This window comes from Fibroporia radiculosa (assembly GCF_000313525.1).
Source record: "Fibroporia radiculosa TFFH 294 genomic supercontigs, scaffold2356, whole genome shotgun sequence".
In the NCBI taxonomy this organism is placed as follows: Eukaryota; Fungi; Basidiomycota; class Agaricomycetes; order Polyporales; family Fibroporiaceae; genus Fibroporia; species Fibroporia radiculosa.
This window is the reverse complement of record NW_012133347.1, coordinates 42874-60846: the sequence shown is the minus strand read 5'-3', so window position 1 is coordinate 60846 and position 17973 is coordinate 42874. Positions and strand designations below refer to the sequence as shown.

Genomic DNA, 17973 nt, shown 5'->3' with positions numbered 1-17973 from the left:
GATCGCAGATCTAAAGCTGTTGCCACACACGCACAAACATCGCGCCCATGGCTGCGACTTTGTCGACTCGCGGAAGGCTTCATCCTATCGCTCGTGCCACGGCTGGTTGTCATGTCGGAACTCACTTTCGACACTCTCATCGACGATGGAAACTACCAGGGCTCAGAGCGTGCGAGGCTCGAGAACAAAGTCATCCTCGACGAGCTGGAGCGGAAGAAGAAAGCTCGCAGCCTCGCAGTGCCCACCGACGACAACCGTGTAAAGGCTAGGCTGCGGGAGATAGGAGAGCCCATCACCCTCTTCGGAGAGCGCGTGAGTGCCGGTCATCTCAGACAGCCGAGGCGGCTCTGACATACCCGGCGCACAAGGCGGCAGATCGCAGAGACCGTTTAATATATGTCCTCTCACAAATCAATGCGGCCCGCGGAGATGATACTATGCAAGTCGACGATGAGTCGAGCGATGAGAGCGAGGAGGAGGTATGTCTCTCTGAAAGACAGGTCTGCATGGAACTTAATGTTCTCTCCCTGTAATAGGAGGAGGAGTTCTACACTCCGGGCTCACTAGAGCTCTTGGAGGCTCGTAAACGATTAGCGGAGTACTCGCTTCCCAGGTTGGATTTCCCCTACCGATAGGTGGATCATGAGGAAGGTGCTTACTGTGTCTCCTCCGTGTGTCTGTCCTCTTATAGAGCTCAAAAACGAGTCGCTCAGCAGCGAATAGACAGCAAAATACCTCTGGGCCGAATCATTGATATCCGAAAGAAGATCTTTGCTGAAGTCAAGGTGAGTAACAACTCTGCCATACACCATTTTGCAATCTTACACACCTGTCGCATCTCACCCCTTCAAGCGGTTTGGCGAGCTAGGCTCTCAGATTGGTGATGAGCGACCTATATCGCAAGTTCGATTCTCTCCAAACAGCCAAATTTTGGCGACTGGTAGTTGGTCAGGTAGCGTCAAAATGTGGAACGTGCCAAATTGCACGCCGATACGAACGCTTCGCGGTGTGTGATAGCGGAGATTTCTAAGACGTGGTCAGGCTAACTTCGTCTTGCAGGTCACAGTGATAGAGTGGGGGGTGTGGCATGGCATCCCGAAGCTACACTTTCACAGAGCGAAGAGACTGTCAATCTCGTGAGCGGCGCGGCTGACATGTGCGTTCATTTATGGTCGTTGAATAGGTAAGTTGCAATTTACACTTGCTGCCATTGCATCTAAAATATCTCAGCGAGACACCGTTATCCGTCATGAAGGGGCATGTAGATCGGATCTGCAGAGTAGCTTTCCACCCCAGTGGAGATTATGTAGCTAGCGCGAGTTTTGACACTACGTGGAGATTGTGGGACGTTGCAACTGCGAAGGAATTGCAACTTCAGGAGGGTCACTCGAAAGAGGTATATGCAATAGAATGTCAGGAAGATGGAGCCCTGGTGGCCTCTGGGTATGTACCACAATATTATCGGCAAGCCACTCCTTACTTCTCATCTGGTAGGGGTCTGGATGCAATTGGGCGAGTATGGGATCTTCGGACTGGTCGTACGGCGATGGTTTTGGATGGCCATGTTCAAGGAATCTTCTCAATCGCGTTCTCGCCGAACGGGTTTGTCTGCCGAACATCTGTCGCCCCAAATTGTGCTTACATTCGAACAGGTACCAGATTGCAACAGGCTCAGGCGATGACACAGTTCGGATATGGGATATGCGTTCGCTCAAGGCGCTGTACACCATTCCTGCTCATCTATCCAATGTCGCTGATGTCCGATTCTTCCGTGGGCGGGACCTCCCATACAACCTCATCACTGACAAAGATATTGTCATGAACGGCACTGACGAACAGTCCGAAACCGAGATTTCGGAAGCGCAAGAGGCTGAGGAGCGGACGTATCGGGCAGGGCTGTACCTGGTAAGTGCCGGGTACGACGGACTGGTCAAACTATGGAGTGCAGATGACTGGCAACTCCTGCGCACGCTGCCGACGGATGGTGGGAAAGTCATGTCTGTGGATCTTTCAAATAATGGAAAGTATCTCGCATCCGGGACGTATAATCGCAATTTCCAGATGTTTACTCCAGATGACGCGCCGGCATAGTACGGGCATGTCACTGAGAAGCCGATGTTATCAGTGTTTTAATATGCTTCGCTTGACATGGAATATATCAAGTCACAGACAAGCGATAATCGGACTCACCTGTCGGGCGGTGCGAACAAATGGAAGTTGCCAGGGAAAACACTCACCTTTGCGTATGTAAGATTCCAGCCCAAGCGTCCGCCTCCGCCTATTGCAGTCGCGGAAACGGGAACGGAAGTACAGAGCATGTTGCAGCTCATGCAAGACTGCTTCGAGAAATGTGACCCCATCATGGTTGAACTTTCCTCTCGCGCTTGCTACCGTGAACGGTTTGCCGAAGTCAGGTTTCCTACGTGACCATGACCGTGTTGAAATATTGACATCTTCCGAGTCCTAAGTACGGGCAAGCACATACATGATATACCGAATTCAACTCGGAGTCTCTGTGTCGAACTTAAAATTAAAGCGAGCTCGGTGCACGTGCGATACGAGTGACCGTGATGCATGAATCTCGTGCGTTCGTTGCCGAGCTCCGAGCTCGCGACTCGCGCACCACACCGTGACGGCGTCGACCGAACGCAGCCACCCATCTTGTGCCTTGCAACTTGGCTATTGACTCTTTATATGTCCCGGCGTAATCGTCTGCATTCATCAATTCACTCTAGATAGTATCATGGCGGAGGAACTGCAGGAACGGCAGCCCTTACTACGGGCCCAGGATATCGACACAACGGAAGTGTACCCTATTATTCACATGATTCGAGATGTATGTACTCTTTCATGAAGGATGGCATGTAACTCACTTGCGGTCAGGATATCACGGTAATTGAACTCCTTCATTCCAAGTACACTGTATGCTTATAACCTGTTGCAATCACATGAAGCATTATATTGGTACGAGAATATTGTTGTGCCCAGTACTTCCTTTCGACTCTCTGACGGAGTATGATAGATACGCCCCTCACTTATGAAGCAGTGAGTGTTCAAGCATACAGTGCACGTCTCTCTATGGCTGAGTCCTGCTCTGCAGCTGACTGCCCCGGATCTCACCTACACCCTCGTCCGTCCTCTTGAGGAGAAATACAACGCGCTTCAGCGCCGCGGAAACCTCTCGGTCGTGTTCTGCTTCTTGCTCAACCGAGTATATTTCCGCCGCGACGAGCACTTAACGACTGCTGCTCTCTCACGCACTCGCGCAATGCTCTGCGAGATTCTCGCTATCCGGACTCTCCGAGAACACGGAACCAACATGTTAGAACTCGCACTAGCTGTCACCACAAGCTGGCCCGTGTACTCTGGAGCCCCTCCAGAGCTTCTTGAACGTGCTAGGGAGGAGATGGACGACGACTTGGAGGAGAGGGTTGGTAACGCGATTGAAATGGCCATTCTGGGTCAAGCAAAACGCTTCACAAGCAGTTCTGCATGTCAGAAAGTCATTGATGGGATTTGGAGGCAAGCACCACCTGTGTGCTGGTAAATTTGAAACTCATTCGTAGCAGTGGTAAGATCGTATATCAGGCCGACAGCAGCCGTTCAATTCTCTCTGACGTACGTATATGAACTGTAATCCGTCTCTCACTAACCAAACCATACACTGTTGCTCAGACGTATAAACGCACCCCCATCCACTTCTACGATCCTCACAAGGCGCCTCTACTGGACCATTATCGGTTCGTGCTCTTCATTAATGCCGGATGTCCATGTTTCCTTACACCGCAGTCAGACTAAAAGTACCTGCTATTCGGTCTGTACTGGAGTTCATGAAGTAAGTCGTGCGTGATTGATATCTGCTGATTTTCGACGTTTCCTATCCTCTTCGCAGCTTTCTCATCTTGTTTACTCTATTCGTTATTGCGCTGGAGTTCAACGAGAGCGATCATATAAACGCTGCAGAAGCTGTATTTATGATATACGCACTCGGATTCACGCTGGAGAAAATCGCAGCGATGCAAGAACACGGAATGAAAGGTCTGGTTTTATTGTTTGATTTTGCAGAACGATGGAAATGGCTTATCGACACGACCAACTCACTCTCTCAGTGTATTTCAAGGGCACATGGGTCAGTCACTGCCTCTTTGTTATTTATTTTTTTCAAAGATACGACTGACATCTTGGGTCCCTTTCGCGAATGTTCTCGCAGAACGGGTTCGATTTAGCCTTCGGTTCGTTTGCGTCTTGTCCTCGTACAGCACGAGACTCATAATGTGTCCAGTGACGCTTTACTGCACATACGCAATACTGAGATTAATTGGAGTATACAACTACCGTACGTTTTCGTCCTTCTCTATACCCCTGTCAAAAACAGCCGCTGAGCGAATGGTCTGGAATTCTATCTGGTTACGGATTCTTCCAGATCATTGGGCAAAGCTCTTGGGGGTTGACTTTCTCGCTGTAATCGCGGTGCTCATGTTTCCGAGGTATATGACGTTCGAATACATAATCTTCGTCCTACTAAGTTTCCTTGTCCCCCCCCCAGGCTGGCGTTTGTGTCATTGCAGAACAATGTAATGGTCCTCGCTCTGCGTGCTATGATAGTTCAGTTCGTTGCGCTTATGGTCATCGCTGCTTTTTGTTTTGGCGGTTTCCTATACGCTCTCTGGACGTAAGTGAGCTCCCGATGACCCTCATACCGTATGGATAATTAATTACGAAATGTACACAGGTTGAGTAGGACTCAAGCTGGGTAAGTGCTTCATGCTTTAGAGCCCCCTCATGGTATGATGATCATTTCTAGATATTCGGCAGGGTGAGTGTTCTCAGATAATCTACAAAGCTTCCCAGTCTTACTCTAAGGCAACGCCTCACAGACAAATCGCCTGGTGGATGCTTGACCTCTGGTTCGGGCTAGACGCGAGTGGCTTTGAAAACGCGAGTACGTGCAAATCCTTGCTTATGGTCATTCTTCTGAAATGTTCATTATAGTGGAGTTCCATCCCGTCTTTGGACCAATCATAATGGTTGCGTACGCCTGCTTGAGTAATACCCTACTATTGACTGGTATGTAAACATGCCGTGATGTTAGCGCCCACATTGCTAAATATTGTGTACAGTTCTTGTTTCGGTATGCCTAGTGGAACTTTCACGACTGAGACGATCTTAACTCTAGAATAGATTCTGTCAAACACCTTTGCTACCATTAACGACGACGCTACAGCCGAGGCAAGTTATCGCCAGAATATGCTGTCTTGACCGTGGCTGATCTTGCTGCTAGGCTATGTTTCGTCGGACAGTCCTAACCATAGAAGGGTGAGAGATTCGACGTTCCAAATTTGACATGGTGTTATAAAGGACCTGTGCAGCGTGAAGGCTGACCCATTGTTCTCGTATCAACCTCCCATCAACCTGATCGCTCTTTGTGTCATGTTACCGGCCAGTTATTTGCTCAGCCCTCGCTGGTTCCATAAGGTATATCCTTTTATGTCTACAATCAAGGTTTGCTGATGCGAATAATGTTCTCGTGCATTCAGGTCAATGTATTCATGATTCGGTAAGTCGATCCCTCCGAATGCGTTCAAGGAAAAAGTCTTAGCAGCATATTACAGACTGACGAGCTTTCCCTTGTTGCTACTCATTGCATGGTATGAGAGACAAGCAAAACGGAGTGGAGCATTTACGTTCTACGAAACCATTTCATCGGTCATGGACAAGGCCCTTGACACACTTCCTCGAACGCTCAAGCGCATGTGTAAGTGCTACCGACCCTGACCTTGAGATTACGGTTGCTTACTCCTCCGCAGCTTTCTTTGAGGGCTTATCTGGCCCAGATGCAGACATCGATGTCGTGAGTCTTCAAGTGACAATAGCTATTTCTTCTTTCCTTACATCGCCCAGATTTTTGAACTCGGGCAAGAATACGATGAAAGTGCTCTAGATACGAGCGAAGGTAACGAAATACCACCCGTCGACATGCCCAGACAACGGCGATTCTCGCAAGCATCTCGGCGACGCGTATCGCAGACCAGCGGGCCGTCCACTCCCCCGAACTCATCAATGAAGAATGAGGGTCGATCAGGGCCGTCCATCCCGCTTCCGCGTAATCGCCTAAATTCGATCGTAACCCGCGGCCTTGATTTCACCCAGAACATTAGCAGTCCGCTCGCGCAAGTGTTCCAGCCGCTGGTAGTAGATGACGACGCCACGGATGAGCAGTCTGTGGACAACGGAAGTGGGCTTGTCAGCTACGGCCCTGCTTCGCGCCGTCGACTCACATCGATGCCGCGCAGGCCCACCGGCTTTGCGCACAACGACGTCTTCAGTGGACCTTCTCAAAACCAATCGACGGCCCTGAGGAGGTTCCCGACATACAGCTCGGGAGGGAAATCAAACATGCTGGGTTCACAAATGCTATCTTCAAGCCCAGATGCTAAATCCAGCAGCGAGCCTCTAGAAACCGCGGAGGAAGCAGAAGAGAGCGGTCCTGTAGGGTTGCAAGAGCGACTGGACGCTATCGACGAGAAGCAGAAGAGGATCGAAGACCTGCTCTTACAAATATCCAGACAATTCGACACCATCTCGTAGCATATTTTATTCAAGTTATCTTTTGATTACGTCAAGATTTCTATTAAATGGATAGCAACGACAACAATTAGCATAACATTAGGTATACCCTGACCAAACGGACATCCTTTCATCAGTAGATACCGGGTATGAATTTGTATTTGACCACAGAACAGTATCTGTCCCAGTCTTTTCCGTATTTGAAGGCACACCTACACTCCCATATTAGTATTAAGAGGGTATAGATGCCGACAAGATTGACGAACCTCTCAAAGTCCCGTCCGCAGCGGTGGATCAATACAACGATGAAAAACACCGAATAGAAGTAAGGGATGGGTGAGCATGCGCCGACAACGAGGCCCCAAGTGAGACTCATGATCCAATCAGCGACGTAATTCTGATGTGCTCATAGTCAGTACAACGACAAGAAATGCCATTTCCGCTCCAACCCACCGGTTTGCGACTGTATTTCCACCATCCGTCAGTCAAGAGGCGGTTCCTGTAGATCGTGATGTCAGCGACGCCGTGGTCATCTACGACCAGGGACACAAACCCATGAGCAGTCTGAATGAAGCTGGGGTTCTTGACTGTCCCCCACGGAAGCTGCGGGAACGTCTTGCGGTAAGAGAAGATTCCCTGTGTTTGCATTTTGAATCGACTCTTCTGCGACATGGAAGTGTCCCAGCTGTGTTGGCTTTAGTATTTGCTCTGAGGGTGGCTGCCTGAGTGGAACCTACATGTAATAGGCCGTGAGGAGAGTGCTGTATAGCAACACATAAGTCGGAGTAGAGAACCGGTAGTTGGACGGATCATGTGAAGCCATATACACCACAGAATATATGTAAGACTGGAAGCAAAGGTCAGAAACGCCCCTAGAGTCGCCGAATTCACTCACGAAGGGAACGCCAGCAAAGTTCCAGAATATCACTAAGAAGCCCCATCTAGTAGAGATCTTTGATCAGCAATGATGCTTAATGTATCAACAAGCTCCTCATACTTCTCATGGAACATGTCCCACGTCTGGGGAATCAACTCTTCGCCTTTCCCGCTATAGGCCAATATCATGAGCAAGATGCATCCCTCGCCTATAACAAGAAAATAGCACAGACCAAGCGTTAAGATAGAGCCACGTTGCGAGACACATGAAGGCCATGTTCTAGGGTGTCCGGTAAGAAGAAAAGGGCGAACCGCTAGGCGCCTGCACTTACCGGCGTGACGGATCCATACTGCTCATACTGCTTGCAAGCCCCAGAGACCGACATGAAAAAGACAATGACCCAAGGAATACGGACTTCTAGCCACATCTTGAGGTCCACAGGGCCTAAGCGGGGATTCAAGCAAGCACCCATGAAGACGTCGTAGATGAAACTGCCGGACATTCTGATCTGGTTACCCGTGGCCACCGTCAGGAAGTACATTCCGAATGCAACACCGAAGCCATAAATCATGGCAACAGTCATGAGATGGCCGAAGTTATCTATAATTTCCGTCATGCGGAAAATGCCCGTGGTGTGAAGTACGGCAGCGGTGACCATGGTGATGTAGATGCACCATACTGCATTGCACTTGTACATGAGGGTCTTGTATCCGAGAGAAGGGACTGGAAGGCCCTCTTGCATGTATCCTGGCACAATCCAGGCGAGGAGCAGCTGGTACGCAATCAATCCTGTGTAGACTTTCCAAGCATACGCATTGGGGCTGGCATCCTAGTCGCGCAAGATCAAACGCCGTGTTAGAATGCGTCAAACGAAATGCTCACTTGGCGAATGTGCTCCCACATACGGAACAGGAATGGCTTGAAGTCATCCATAGAATCAGGACGTACTAGCTGGCCATCGTAGAAGACGAGACAAATCCACAGATAGTACATGAGAATAGGGAATCCGGTCATGATAGCAACCACACCCCATGGACCACCGAATTCATATCTAAGTGACGCGTGAGTACGGTCTTCAACATGCTGGCAGAGTCTTACTCGACGTGACTATCCAGTAAAAGGTCTGTTTTTTTGCCCTCATCACTGATGGTGGCGCCGTTAGACCTGTTCCCAGAGACGTTCCGCTGGCGCAGGCCTGCGGGCTCAGATGCGACCGCAGACATGGTGGTGGAGGAGGATACGGAGAAGGGAATGTGATTGGGGATATTTAACGGCCTGACGCGCTGGACTTGAACTCGCTCTTTTTGCAGCCACGCCACGCTCACGTGAGAACAAGCTGTTGAATCTCCGCTTCAATGGATGTATTTGTGTGCCCGTCTCCCCAAGGCTGCACTGCTCCACGTCCTCTGGTTTGTCATTCACTGCGACAACCACCCATTCCTCTTGTTCGTGCTTTTGTGGCCCGCTCTGTACTACTAGCAGTGGTCTTTAATTCATACTGTGTCGAATGGCATCGTCTGTTTTCTACAAGTTCAAGTCTCAGAGGGAGGAGTCTAGGGTGTCCTTCGATGGCACCGGAATATCTGTCTTTGACCTCAAGAAAGAGATCATATTAGCGAACAACTTGAATAAGGCCAACGACTTTGACCTTGTGGTCTGCGACAGTTCTTCAGGCGAAGGTGTGTGGTTTCGTTCAGTGTGCTGTCGTGTGGACGATTTAAGGCGTGTAGAATTCAAGGATGATTCTCATATTATTCCCCGCTCCTCCTCGGTGCTGGTCAAGCGTGTATTTGTACGCCCGGGAAAGGGTAAGGCTGCTATGTACGTTGGCACCTCGGGTCCCATGTCTGGTTCCGATTCTTCCAAACCGGGCGGTGCAACAAGCGCCCCCTCCTCTTGGCAAAGAGGCGCAGGTAACATATCCAAACGCTTTGATGGTAAATTAGAGAAAGATGCCCCGTCTATCTTCCAATCCACCCCGGTTCGTCTGACTATTTACTTTCCGTTGTGTATGTAAACCCTAATGCATGCTCAGCCTGTGTCGGCCAAGTCGGCGGTGACTGAGGGCGATGAGGCGGCTGCCATGGCTGCCATGTTCCAAGCCCAGACCGCTAACTGGGAGGAGACCCAAGAAAAGATGTCTCAGTTGGTGTCGCGCTTACGCGGTTTCCCTGTCTATGTAGTACAATGTGTTCTAATGAACGTTATTTTTTTCTTTGTTACCCATCCTGTCTCTGCTACGTGGTGATTATAGTGCTGTTCGTATTCACAGCAATACTCGTGGTGGCGCCTCGCAAAGCCGAGGTGGTAGGCCCTTTCAACATCATCAGTCAGAGCGTCCGTTACCCCCAAGTTATGTTTGTTACCGTTGCGGACAAAAAGGTCTGCGTCTCCTCCGGTGTGCGTCTAATGAATTTCTCACTATTCCAAGGTCACTGGATTCAAGACTGCCCTACCAACAATGATCGCGAATACGACAATCGCCCGCGAATCAAACGAACGACTGGTATCCCACGAAGTTTCCTGAAGGCAGTCGAATCGCCTAATGGACAGTTGGGACAGGGTGTGATGGTAACGCCAGAAGGCGGCTATGTAGTGGTTCAACCTGACGTGTATGTATTGCCGGACGTGCTTGCTCCACTCGTTTCACTGACATTGTTCAAGTGCTTCTTGGCAGAAGCAGGTTACTAAGAACAAGGGACTGACGGAGGCCGATGTCCGCGAACGGACGCCTACAGATTCATCTCTTGCATGTCCGATAGATAACAAAATCTTTCGCGATGCAGTCAAAACACCGTGCTGTGGCACACTGTATTGTGAGGAATGTGTTCAGACCCATCTCCTCGAGCGCGATTTCGCCTGCCCTAAATGCGGTGCCCGAATTGCATCGCTTGATAAACTCATCGTTGATAAGCCCATGCGGACAAAAGTTGGGGATTTTATCGACAAAGAGATGGAAAGGAGTCGCCTTGCAGCGACGGAGGATGAGTTAAAGATGAATGGTGCTCCCGAACTAAGCACCGCAATTAAGGTATGTATTGTTAGTGGATACTGTAGTAAAGACGAAAACTAAGTTGCAACTTAGCAAAAACAACCCCAAAATTCAAATTCTAATGAGCTTGCTGCTTTTGATCAAGACTATTATTCTGAGCAGCAGCCAAGTGGCGATTTAGATATGTCGCAGATCTTTGCTGAGACGATCCCTCAATTGCAGGCGCAGATATCGCAGATTCAAGTCATGCTCAACAACCCTTCACTTCCTCCTGCAGCGCGACAGCAGACGCACATGAAGTACGAGCAATTACAGATGCAATTGCAGCAAGCGCAGGTTGCCGCTGCGATGGCAGCGACCCTGCAGTCCGCCGCGGCTTCGGGAAGCGCTATGCCTTTCAACAATATGCAAGGCTACCAACAAGATTTCCGCTCAGCATGGACAAATCCCTTCCCGAACCAACAACCCGCCGGTCAGGAGTCAGCGTATCAACGACTACCACTCAATAATCGGCGCCGGAATCTAAAGCGGGACCGTCCGTCAGACTTCCTGGAGATCGGAGGCAATGAACACGATGCGAAGATGCCGAGATACTGGGAGTGAGGAAGGGACTGTCATAAAATTTGAGCGGCAAAGGCCACAATTTTGTACACCAAGGGACGATAGCATAGTCATTTCCTAGTTCACGCATCTCTACTTTCCCATGCATAATTTACCAGAGCATTCCCGAGAAATAACAAAACATTTGAACATACAACTCGACATAAGCTACGATGAGACGGTAGATGTGGCACTCGAGTCGACCGCTGGTCGCGGATTCTGTGGCGCAGCTACCATGAGCAGTCTCTGCTGATAACTCTCCCATGTTGCAATCAGCTGGAGGATGAATTGTCAACCTTAGAATGAGACTTGTCACCATTGATCGCACCTCTTTTTGCCTGGATATCATCCCATCTAAGAACGCCTCCAGCGAGTTCTTGAAGTCTTCGATGCGCTCCTGCTCAAACCGAGCTACTTCAGATTTCACCAGTCTCGACACCTGGTCAAATTCCTGCTTGGCGTCCAGCGCTCGTCGTTCCGCCTGCAGGAGGACGTTAGAATCTCACAGGCAGATTAGATACACCCAACATGAATGCTCACTTCAGCGATGATAGACAAGGAACGACTGAGCTGGTCCGACGGTATACGCCCTTGCGCCCGATTTGTCTCATGAGTCTGCTTCACGCGTCGTACATGACCGTCTGCAGATTGCCAATTGTGGTATGTTCGTATGCGAGAACTGAACGCGAGCTGGCGATCTCCGTTAAGTACCCCCAACAAACCATGAGCTCAGGATGGAACTCACTCGAACAGAACTAATCAGCCGGGAATACTCGTCCACTGACAGTAGCGCGTCAGCAGATCGCGAGCTGAGATCAGCGGAAACAAACCTGTCCCCATAATGGTGACCACGTCCTCGCGTGACTGCGTACTTTGTAGCTCTTGCGCCTTCCTCTCTACCTCAGCAAGGCCAGAGAACAAACCTGAGAGCTGGTCGCCCAAGTCTGACGCGGACAACTCCGTCAGTACCTGCGCAAATTCTCCCGTCGCCGCTGATAGTTCTATATTATCGATGATCACGTCCAGCAGGGGGAAATCAGCCTGAGATGGAAACATCATATCAGAGACGTACCGGACCGGTGTTTCGCTACAAGGTCAATAGACTTAACCAAACCACGCAGCTGCGACTCCAAACTGTCCAGGTATGCCTTTTGTCTATCAAACCACTATGAAAGATATTAGCGATTGATTCAAGGCTGCAGAGGATTAACTTGACCTCATCTGTCTCGTAATACCTTGGGCCAGCAAGTGAATGTCCTATCGTGGCCATCAACCCGCCCTTCTCGTGTGCAAGCTCGGCCTTACGCTGCTTGATCTATTCGGGTCCTTGTCAACGAAGCGGACATTTAGAGCACATCATCGTAAACCCACGTCTAGGGCAAAGCTGTCGCTCTCCAGGAACATTTTCAAATCCGAGTCTTTCTGAAGCACAGGATGGTTTGCAATCTTCTGGATGCACTTCTCCAACGCGAAGCGGCGCTGCTGCACAAAGTTTTCGTCAAACCGCCTGTACGGATTCTTCTCCGGTACAGGTGGAACAACAACCCCCGGGTTGTTCTGGGACAGTGTCTCATATAGCCACAGAAAGTCGGAGTAGCGCCTAAGAACGGAGAAGGAGGATTTGCTGTACAGCGGGGATGTTGTCTAGCGTCATGTTGAAAAGTGACGAGCAACAGCAGTGAGAATATGCGACCTTACCTTGGTGTGCACGGTATACATGGTATATGCCCGGATAGGATCTCCTACCTTTTGTGGGTCATCGACCGTGATCATGAAGACGGGCTGCAAGCCAGTTTCAGTGCGCGGAGCCGATGCTGGACGAACCTGGATATACATGCCACGCTCAGCCGTGGCTACGTATGAATGGCTGTCGTCCCAAAAAACACTCACCACTTGTGGCAAACGATTCGCCGACAGTTTTGCAGACTGCAATATTGGCCGGTCGTCATCCGAAGAATCGGAATCATTCCTGCTGCGCGTCACGCCTGCCGACTGGGGTACCCCAACGAACGCGCTCTGCGAGCCTTGCCATCCATTGAAGGTCTCCCCGCCGATGGACAGGCCCGCAATCGACCGCTCAATGCCTGCTGTGGCCGGTGGATCAAGAGGAGAGTGGAACGCCGGCTCGGCTTTATATACGGGCTGCAACGAGGACGAGTTAGATGCGTTTGACGGGCGAGACGCATGTCCCGGGAAAGGCGCAAATTTGCCTGAAGTCGCTGGTGCGGTCGCTGGATACACGGGCGACGTGGGCGACTGAGGCGTAATGGGCGATGGTGTCGCCTCTGGCTGGAAGTCTGCTGGCTGCGGTTCCTCCTCGGCGATGCTTACACGGAAGCCTGGTGAGACCGGTGAAGTGGGTTCAGCCACCTCATGCTCTGGCTCTGGTTGGACCTCCGTCTTGGCCTCCGCAACAGCGATTTGATCAGAAACATGGGTGGGCTCCGGCTCGGGCGCGCTGTACTCGAATCCGGCCGACTCGCCAAATGGCTGAATGTCAAGAGTCGGCGTGGTGCTGCGCGCCCCGAGGAAGGCCGGCTGCACGTCCTCTTGGAATGCAGATGGCTGACCGTAGCTCGCCCATGGGTCCGGCGAGCTGGAACGTTGTTTGGAAAAGGGATTTTCGAATGGGTTGTCTAACACGTTCTGTGAGCGGGACAGCAGGTCGTCGAAGCCATCCATGTCGTGTATCACAATCTGCTAATGTAGTTGGAGATATAGGCAGCCGTACTTTTGGCTCATTGGATTTCAATACACGCACCTGTAGGGCGAACGCTTGAGCAAGACCAGACGTATGGAGCAGTAGTCCGTGGTCGACTCGACTGCGAGTCTGCGACTCGAGGAGCGGCGGCACGTGCGCTAACCGAATAGGTCGCAAACTCGGATTCTCGGGCTTGTCCTCGCCTGTTACTTCACCTCCACCATCCGTCCGCCGTTGTTTGCCATCTCGACATTCTGTACAGACATGGCCTCATTTCAGATGCTCCTCTTTTGAGAGATTACGATGCAACCTGTTGGAGAGTGTATATAATGTCGCTCGCGGCGACCCCTATTGGTGTTTCTAGTACGTGATTTCTACTATCCACTAATTTGTTCGTGCTGCAGAACATTCCTGCTGTCGTGAATAATCAACGATAACTTTGCCACCGGTTATGGTAGCGATTCCAATTCCCTATTTGAGCAGATTGCGTGAGTTGCATCGAGTTTCAATCATGATTTTCGTGAATCTAATTGGTGCGGGGCTGATGGGCTGCAAGCGTTTCGAGCACCACCGCGTTCAGTACGCTCGTTTTTTGGAGCTACAAAATTTGGTGGAAGTACGCATGCTTCTGGACGATCAGTGAAACTCCCGTGTTGCGCTCGACGCGAGTCTTCCTTTTTTGGAGACCCCCGTTTGCCGGGTCACAATTGGTGACTGGCGAAAGCACGGGGGTCGACGAGAAAGCTTCATATGCCTGGCGGGTAGAGGAGATAGGAGAGCGCTCTCTCTGTCTCGCGTCTCAACGATCTCGCCAGGTATATGTACAGTACGAGAGCGCCCTCTCCTCTGTAGCTCAGGATCGCGCGGACCTCGTCTCGAAAACTGGGCAAATAGCGTGAGTTACTAGTATAATCAGCTCGAAGTCGTCTCTTGACGGAAAAATGGGTACAGTCACAGTCTACGAGTCTTCTTGGCACCAGCTCGGTGTACTTGGCCCATCCGCCGATCAGCGAGGCAGCCAGACCGCCCCGCACGATCATGCCTTGCGGCTCGCGCTGTCTGATAATCTTCCTCTGCTTAGCCCGCGAGCTTATCAGTGAGGAAGCATCCTGCCATGGTCGCACCAGGTAGTGACACCTGCCCACCGCGTTTGGGTAGCGATACTTGTACACCGCGTTGTACAGCGACACCTGGTCTCGTATTTATGAAGTGATAACGACCGGGTCAGCGAATTTACCATGTCCAGCGGCAGCGCACAAGGGGAAGAAGTTGTGATGCAGCTGGATGGCGGGGGCCGTCAAGTTGACGGAAGAGATACTGCCGCCGCTGGCTTTTGTACGTAGTGGCCACTCCAGTGAGTCATATCGGCTCTCCTTGACGTTTATAATAAGCTAACACATCAGTTCTAGACTAGCTCAATCGCATTGGATTTGTTCGCTGCTGCGTAACTTTCGCACTGTCGCAAACTCTTCCCGCGCCCGGGAAGGAAGGTAGGAGTATTGCCAGGGCGCACCCCTGCGTCTCCTGCAGTCCGGTCTACTCCCGATTGGCTCGCGTGCTGATCAGTGGGGCAGTCGGACATCATTGAGGGCGCACCCTCACGCTATGGAATGTCAAGATTGTTCTTGCGTCGTGTAGTCTTTACTCTGTGGAGATAATACGAGATGCACGTGTTCTGTTTATTCTACGGTGTATACGGCGGGTCGGGGAGAGTTCGATCGTTTATTTACCGTTCTGATTCTCGCAGTCGAGATATAGCACACGATCTGGGTTCTCAGATAATCGTATTCAAATGCTGTCTCATCAATTTGTCTGGTCTACACGTTTGCATGCCCATCTGCGTGGTCAGTTATTAGAATTGCAGAATTAGAACCGCCCGGCAATCAGTGCAACGTTTTGTAGCTGGCGGATAGAACTTGATCCTTTTCCATATCTATAATCTGTTGGAATTTGTTGGCGTACTGTACTGCTGTCCTTGTGATCGAACGATTCTATTATAATTTACGGTTTTAAATCTGAATATGGCTGATGGCAAGTAGGCATCTGGTACGAATGTCGACGGCTGATTCATTGGTCGACATGCAAATCGACCCGACGGGCAATGTACATGTATTCAAAGGACTCGGAACTGGACATCCGACACTGTGCAAGAGGAACGAGCGGCGATAAGTGTGACATCAGACACCGAAATGGAATGATGAATGATCTGTGTTATCTGGAGATGATGGCATGCGTGAAGCGGTGCATCAGTGAAGGACGATAATCGAGGCCGATGCCACTGTATGTCATTTTAGAATCGAGGTGTTGCCTGAGAGCTGTCCGGACTGGATTAAGGAGCGACTGTGGCACCCAGCGAAGGGGCTAGTGGCATTCCGGTTTGGTCTGGATTGCAAGCAAGTGTCGTCGGATATGTTATTCTGCGGCTTGGAAGGACTCGGACTCGGGGACGAGCTCCTCGCACCAGATGGCGCACTCCGACGCAGCCGCACGGAAGAGGCATGTCGAGGGTGTTTCCGCCGTGGATCCGGCCACGCTCAGGAGGCACGACCCGCACATGAAAGGCATGCCCAGGGCATCTTATAAGCGTGGCCTTCCTCCGCTTGCACCCTCAGCAAACATGAAGTTCACAACCACTCACCCGTCACACCCATCTCCCATCTTCTCCTCCAAGTCCCATTCCACCGACCCGGGACCCTCATCTCCGCCCCCGATGCAGCCCAAGGGCGTCCGCAAGCTCGTCAAGAAGCTCAAGCGCGGCATGCGCCACCTCTACCACAATTCCAAGTCCGCATCAGGCTCCGCCGCCGCCGAGCGACCCGCTGCCACCCAGAACGTTCCCCTCCCCATCACTTTCGCTCTTGCTCCCAAGGCCAAGTCTAGCTGCGACTCTATGGCCTCGACATCCACTGCGGACGCTGCATCTTCATACGCTCCGGCCTCCTCTGCTTCACCACTCCCAGCCTCGCGCCAGTCAGGTTCACAACATCCCCAACTGCCGCAGGATGAGCAGCCAACTACGCCCCGATTGCAAACAGCAAACCCGCAATCGGACTCCACCATTGACACTCCCCCATTCGACCGACCAGAGCAAGGCCCAGGTTCGGCGGGTTTATTCAGCACACACCCTCCTCCAGAAGACGGGGATCCAGACCAGTTCTTGGTGGATGACGAGCTCGAGCCGAGTACGACGTCAGCACCTATCGGCCCACAAGACGCAGAGGAGGTTGGCGATGGCGACAGTCCCCAAGATGCGGTTGGACTATCCGCTCCATCACCTTTCGGAGCAGCAGACGAAGTTTCCTTGGAGCAGCCTCTGCCCCTCCAGGTCCCCAATACTGCCTTTGTCGACGTTAACAAGGCCGTTCCCCCCGCTCCGCGGTCCGAGAGCGACTCGGATGAGGAAGAGTCTCCAGAATTGTACCTGCCCGGCCTCACGCTCCCTACAATGTTTCTACCGATTCCGAATGTACGCTCGCCCCTCTTTCATTCTCTCACTTGGTGGCTCTCGCAACGTGTTATTTATTATCCCTGTACGATTAGACGGACCCTCTGACCACATTGTTGACCAAATATATTCCGCCCGAACGGCGTCCTACGCGAGATCTGAGTGGGAACTGGCAAGGCGCTGACTTCAACATGCTGGTCGTGAGTGCAGAGTCGTGAGGTGCACACGTCCTAAGATTGATACCATCGGGCCCGCGTGCAGATGTCGAATAGCTGGCGGGCTCTGGCCAAGATGGCTCGAGACCGCATAGTTGACGCAGACCCTGAGGACCTTGATCTCATTCTTTCCGTGAGTGCTGGCTGCTTGATGCGCGCGGCTAGCATTTCATTTCGGTCACCAGTTATGGTATGTGCGTTTGTCCTCTCTCGCTCGCCTACGGCTCTTCAACCAGACGTCGGCCGAGTGCACGAATCTGTTCACCGTTCTGAACGCGGTCGAGCCGGATACGTCGCGTCAGTGGCTGTACGAGAAGAAGCTGCCGTTCGAGCTCGAGGTGCTGCACGCGCGGCTTAAGTACTGGGCAGGCGACCACATGGGCTACCTGGATGCGCTGTCTGGGCTTCTGAAGCAGGTGAAAGTGAAAGCGCGGCAGGCGAGTGCAAAGCGCGATACGATTGGATCCGGGATGTGGCGCGAGCGCGGCGCGAGGATATGCCTGATCATGGCCTCGCAGTTGATTGAGATGCGGGTGCGTGGTCTGCCACTGCGCCATGCCCCAGGCCAATCTTGTA

General features: G+C 51.5%; 4 protein-coding genes across 4 annotated transcripts; 2 read left to right on the top strand and 2 right to left on the bottom strand.

Annotated features, from left to right (window-relative positions):
- Nucleotides 1-111: 111 nt before the first annotated feature.
- FIBRA_03879 (uncharacterized protein) lies at nucleotides 112-6588 on the top strand (the record flags this gene model as incomplete). Its single annotated transcript, XM_012325704.1, has 34 exons — nucleotides 112-312; nucleotides 369-479; nucleotides 537-613; nucleotides 692-785; nucleotides 853-1006; nucleotides 1060-1183; nucleotides 1231-1443; nucleotides 1495-1602; nucleotides 1653-2090; nucleotides 2740-2836; nucleotides 2884-2892; nucleotides 2955-2964; nucleotides 3023-3045; nucleotides 3101-3535; nucleotides 3589-3618; nucleotides 3676-3740; nucleotides 3794-3835; nucleotides 3893-4038; nucleotides 4110-4129; nucleotides 4211-4232; nucleotides 4283-4487; nucleotides 4547-4672; nucleotides 4733-4753; nucleotides 4805-4816; nucleotides 4878-4942; nucleotides 4993-5067; nucleotides 5121-5131; nucleotides 5182-5233; nucleotides 5282-5316; nucleotides 5359-5475; nucleotides 5538-5557; nucleotides 5613-5755; nucleotides 5808-5851; nucleotides 5902-6588. The coding sequence occupies 34 exons, from the start codon at nucleotides 112-114 to the stop codon at nucleotides 6586-6588; spliced, it is 4032 nt and encodes a 1343-aa protein (XP_012181094.1).
- Nucleotides 6589-6700: 112 nt separating this feature from the next.
- Nucleotides 6701-8667, bottom strand: FIBRA_03878 (uncharacterized protein; the record flags this gene model as incomplete). Its single annotated transcript, XM_012325703.1, has 11 exons — nucleotides 6701-6779; nucleotides 6834-6964; nucleotides 7021-7066; nucleotides 7121-7252; nucleotides 7305-7414; nucleotides 7463-7508; nucleotides 7565-7615; nucleotides 7677-7723; nucleotides 7776-8273; nucleotides 8327-8495; nucleotides 8543-8667. 11 exons carry the CDS (start codon nucleotides 8665-8667, stop codon nucleotides 6701-6703), a joined length of 1434 nt encoding a protein of 477 aa, XP_012181093.1.
- Nucleotides 8668-8951: 284 nt separating this feature from the next.
- FIBRA_03877 (uncharacterized protein) lies at nucleotides 8952-11039 on the top strand (the record flags this gene model as incomplete). The annotated part of the gene is made up of 5 exons (XM_012325702.1): nucleotides 8952-9425; nucleotides 9480-9633; nucleotides 9699-10056; nucleotides 10109-10475; nucleotides 10530-11039. The coding sequence occupies 5 exons, from the start codon at nucleotides 8952-8954 to the stop codon at nucleotides 11037-11039; spliced, it is 1863 nt and encodes a 620-aa protein (XP_012181092.1).
- Nucleotides 11040-11204: 165 nt separating this feature from the next.
- Nucleotides 11205-13718, bottom strand: FIBRA_03876 (uncharacterized protein; the record flags this gene model as incomplete). The annotated part of the gene is made up of 10 exons (XM_012325701.1): nucleotides 11205-11312; nucleotides 11365-11517; nucleotides 11577-11726; nucleotides 11782-11816; nucleotides 11867-12037; nucleotides 12109-12202; nucleotides 12253-12351; nucleotides 12408-12680; nucleotides 12735-12860; nucleotides 12927-13718. The coding sequence occupies 10 exons, from the start codon at nucleotides 13716-13718 to the stop codon at nucleotides 11205-11207; spliced, it is 2001 nt and encodes a 666-aa protein (XP_012181091.1).
- Nucleotides 13719-17973: the final 4255 nt, after the last annotated feature.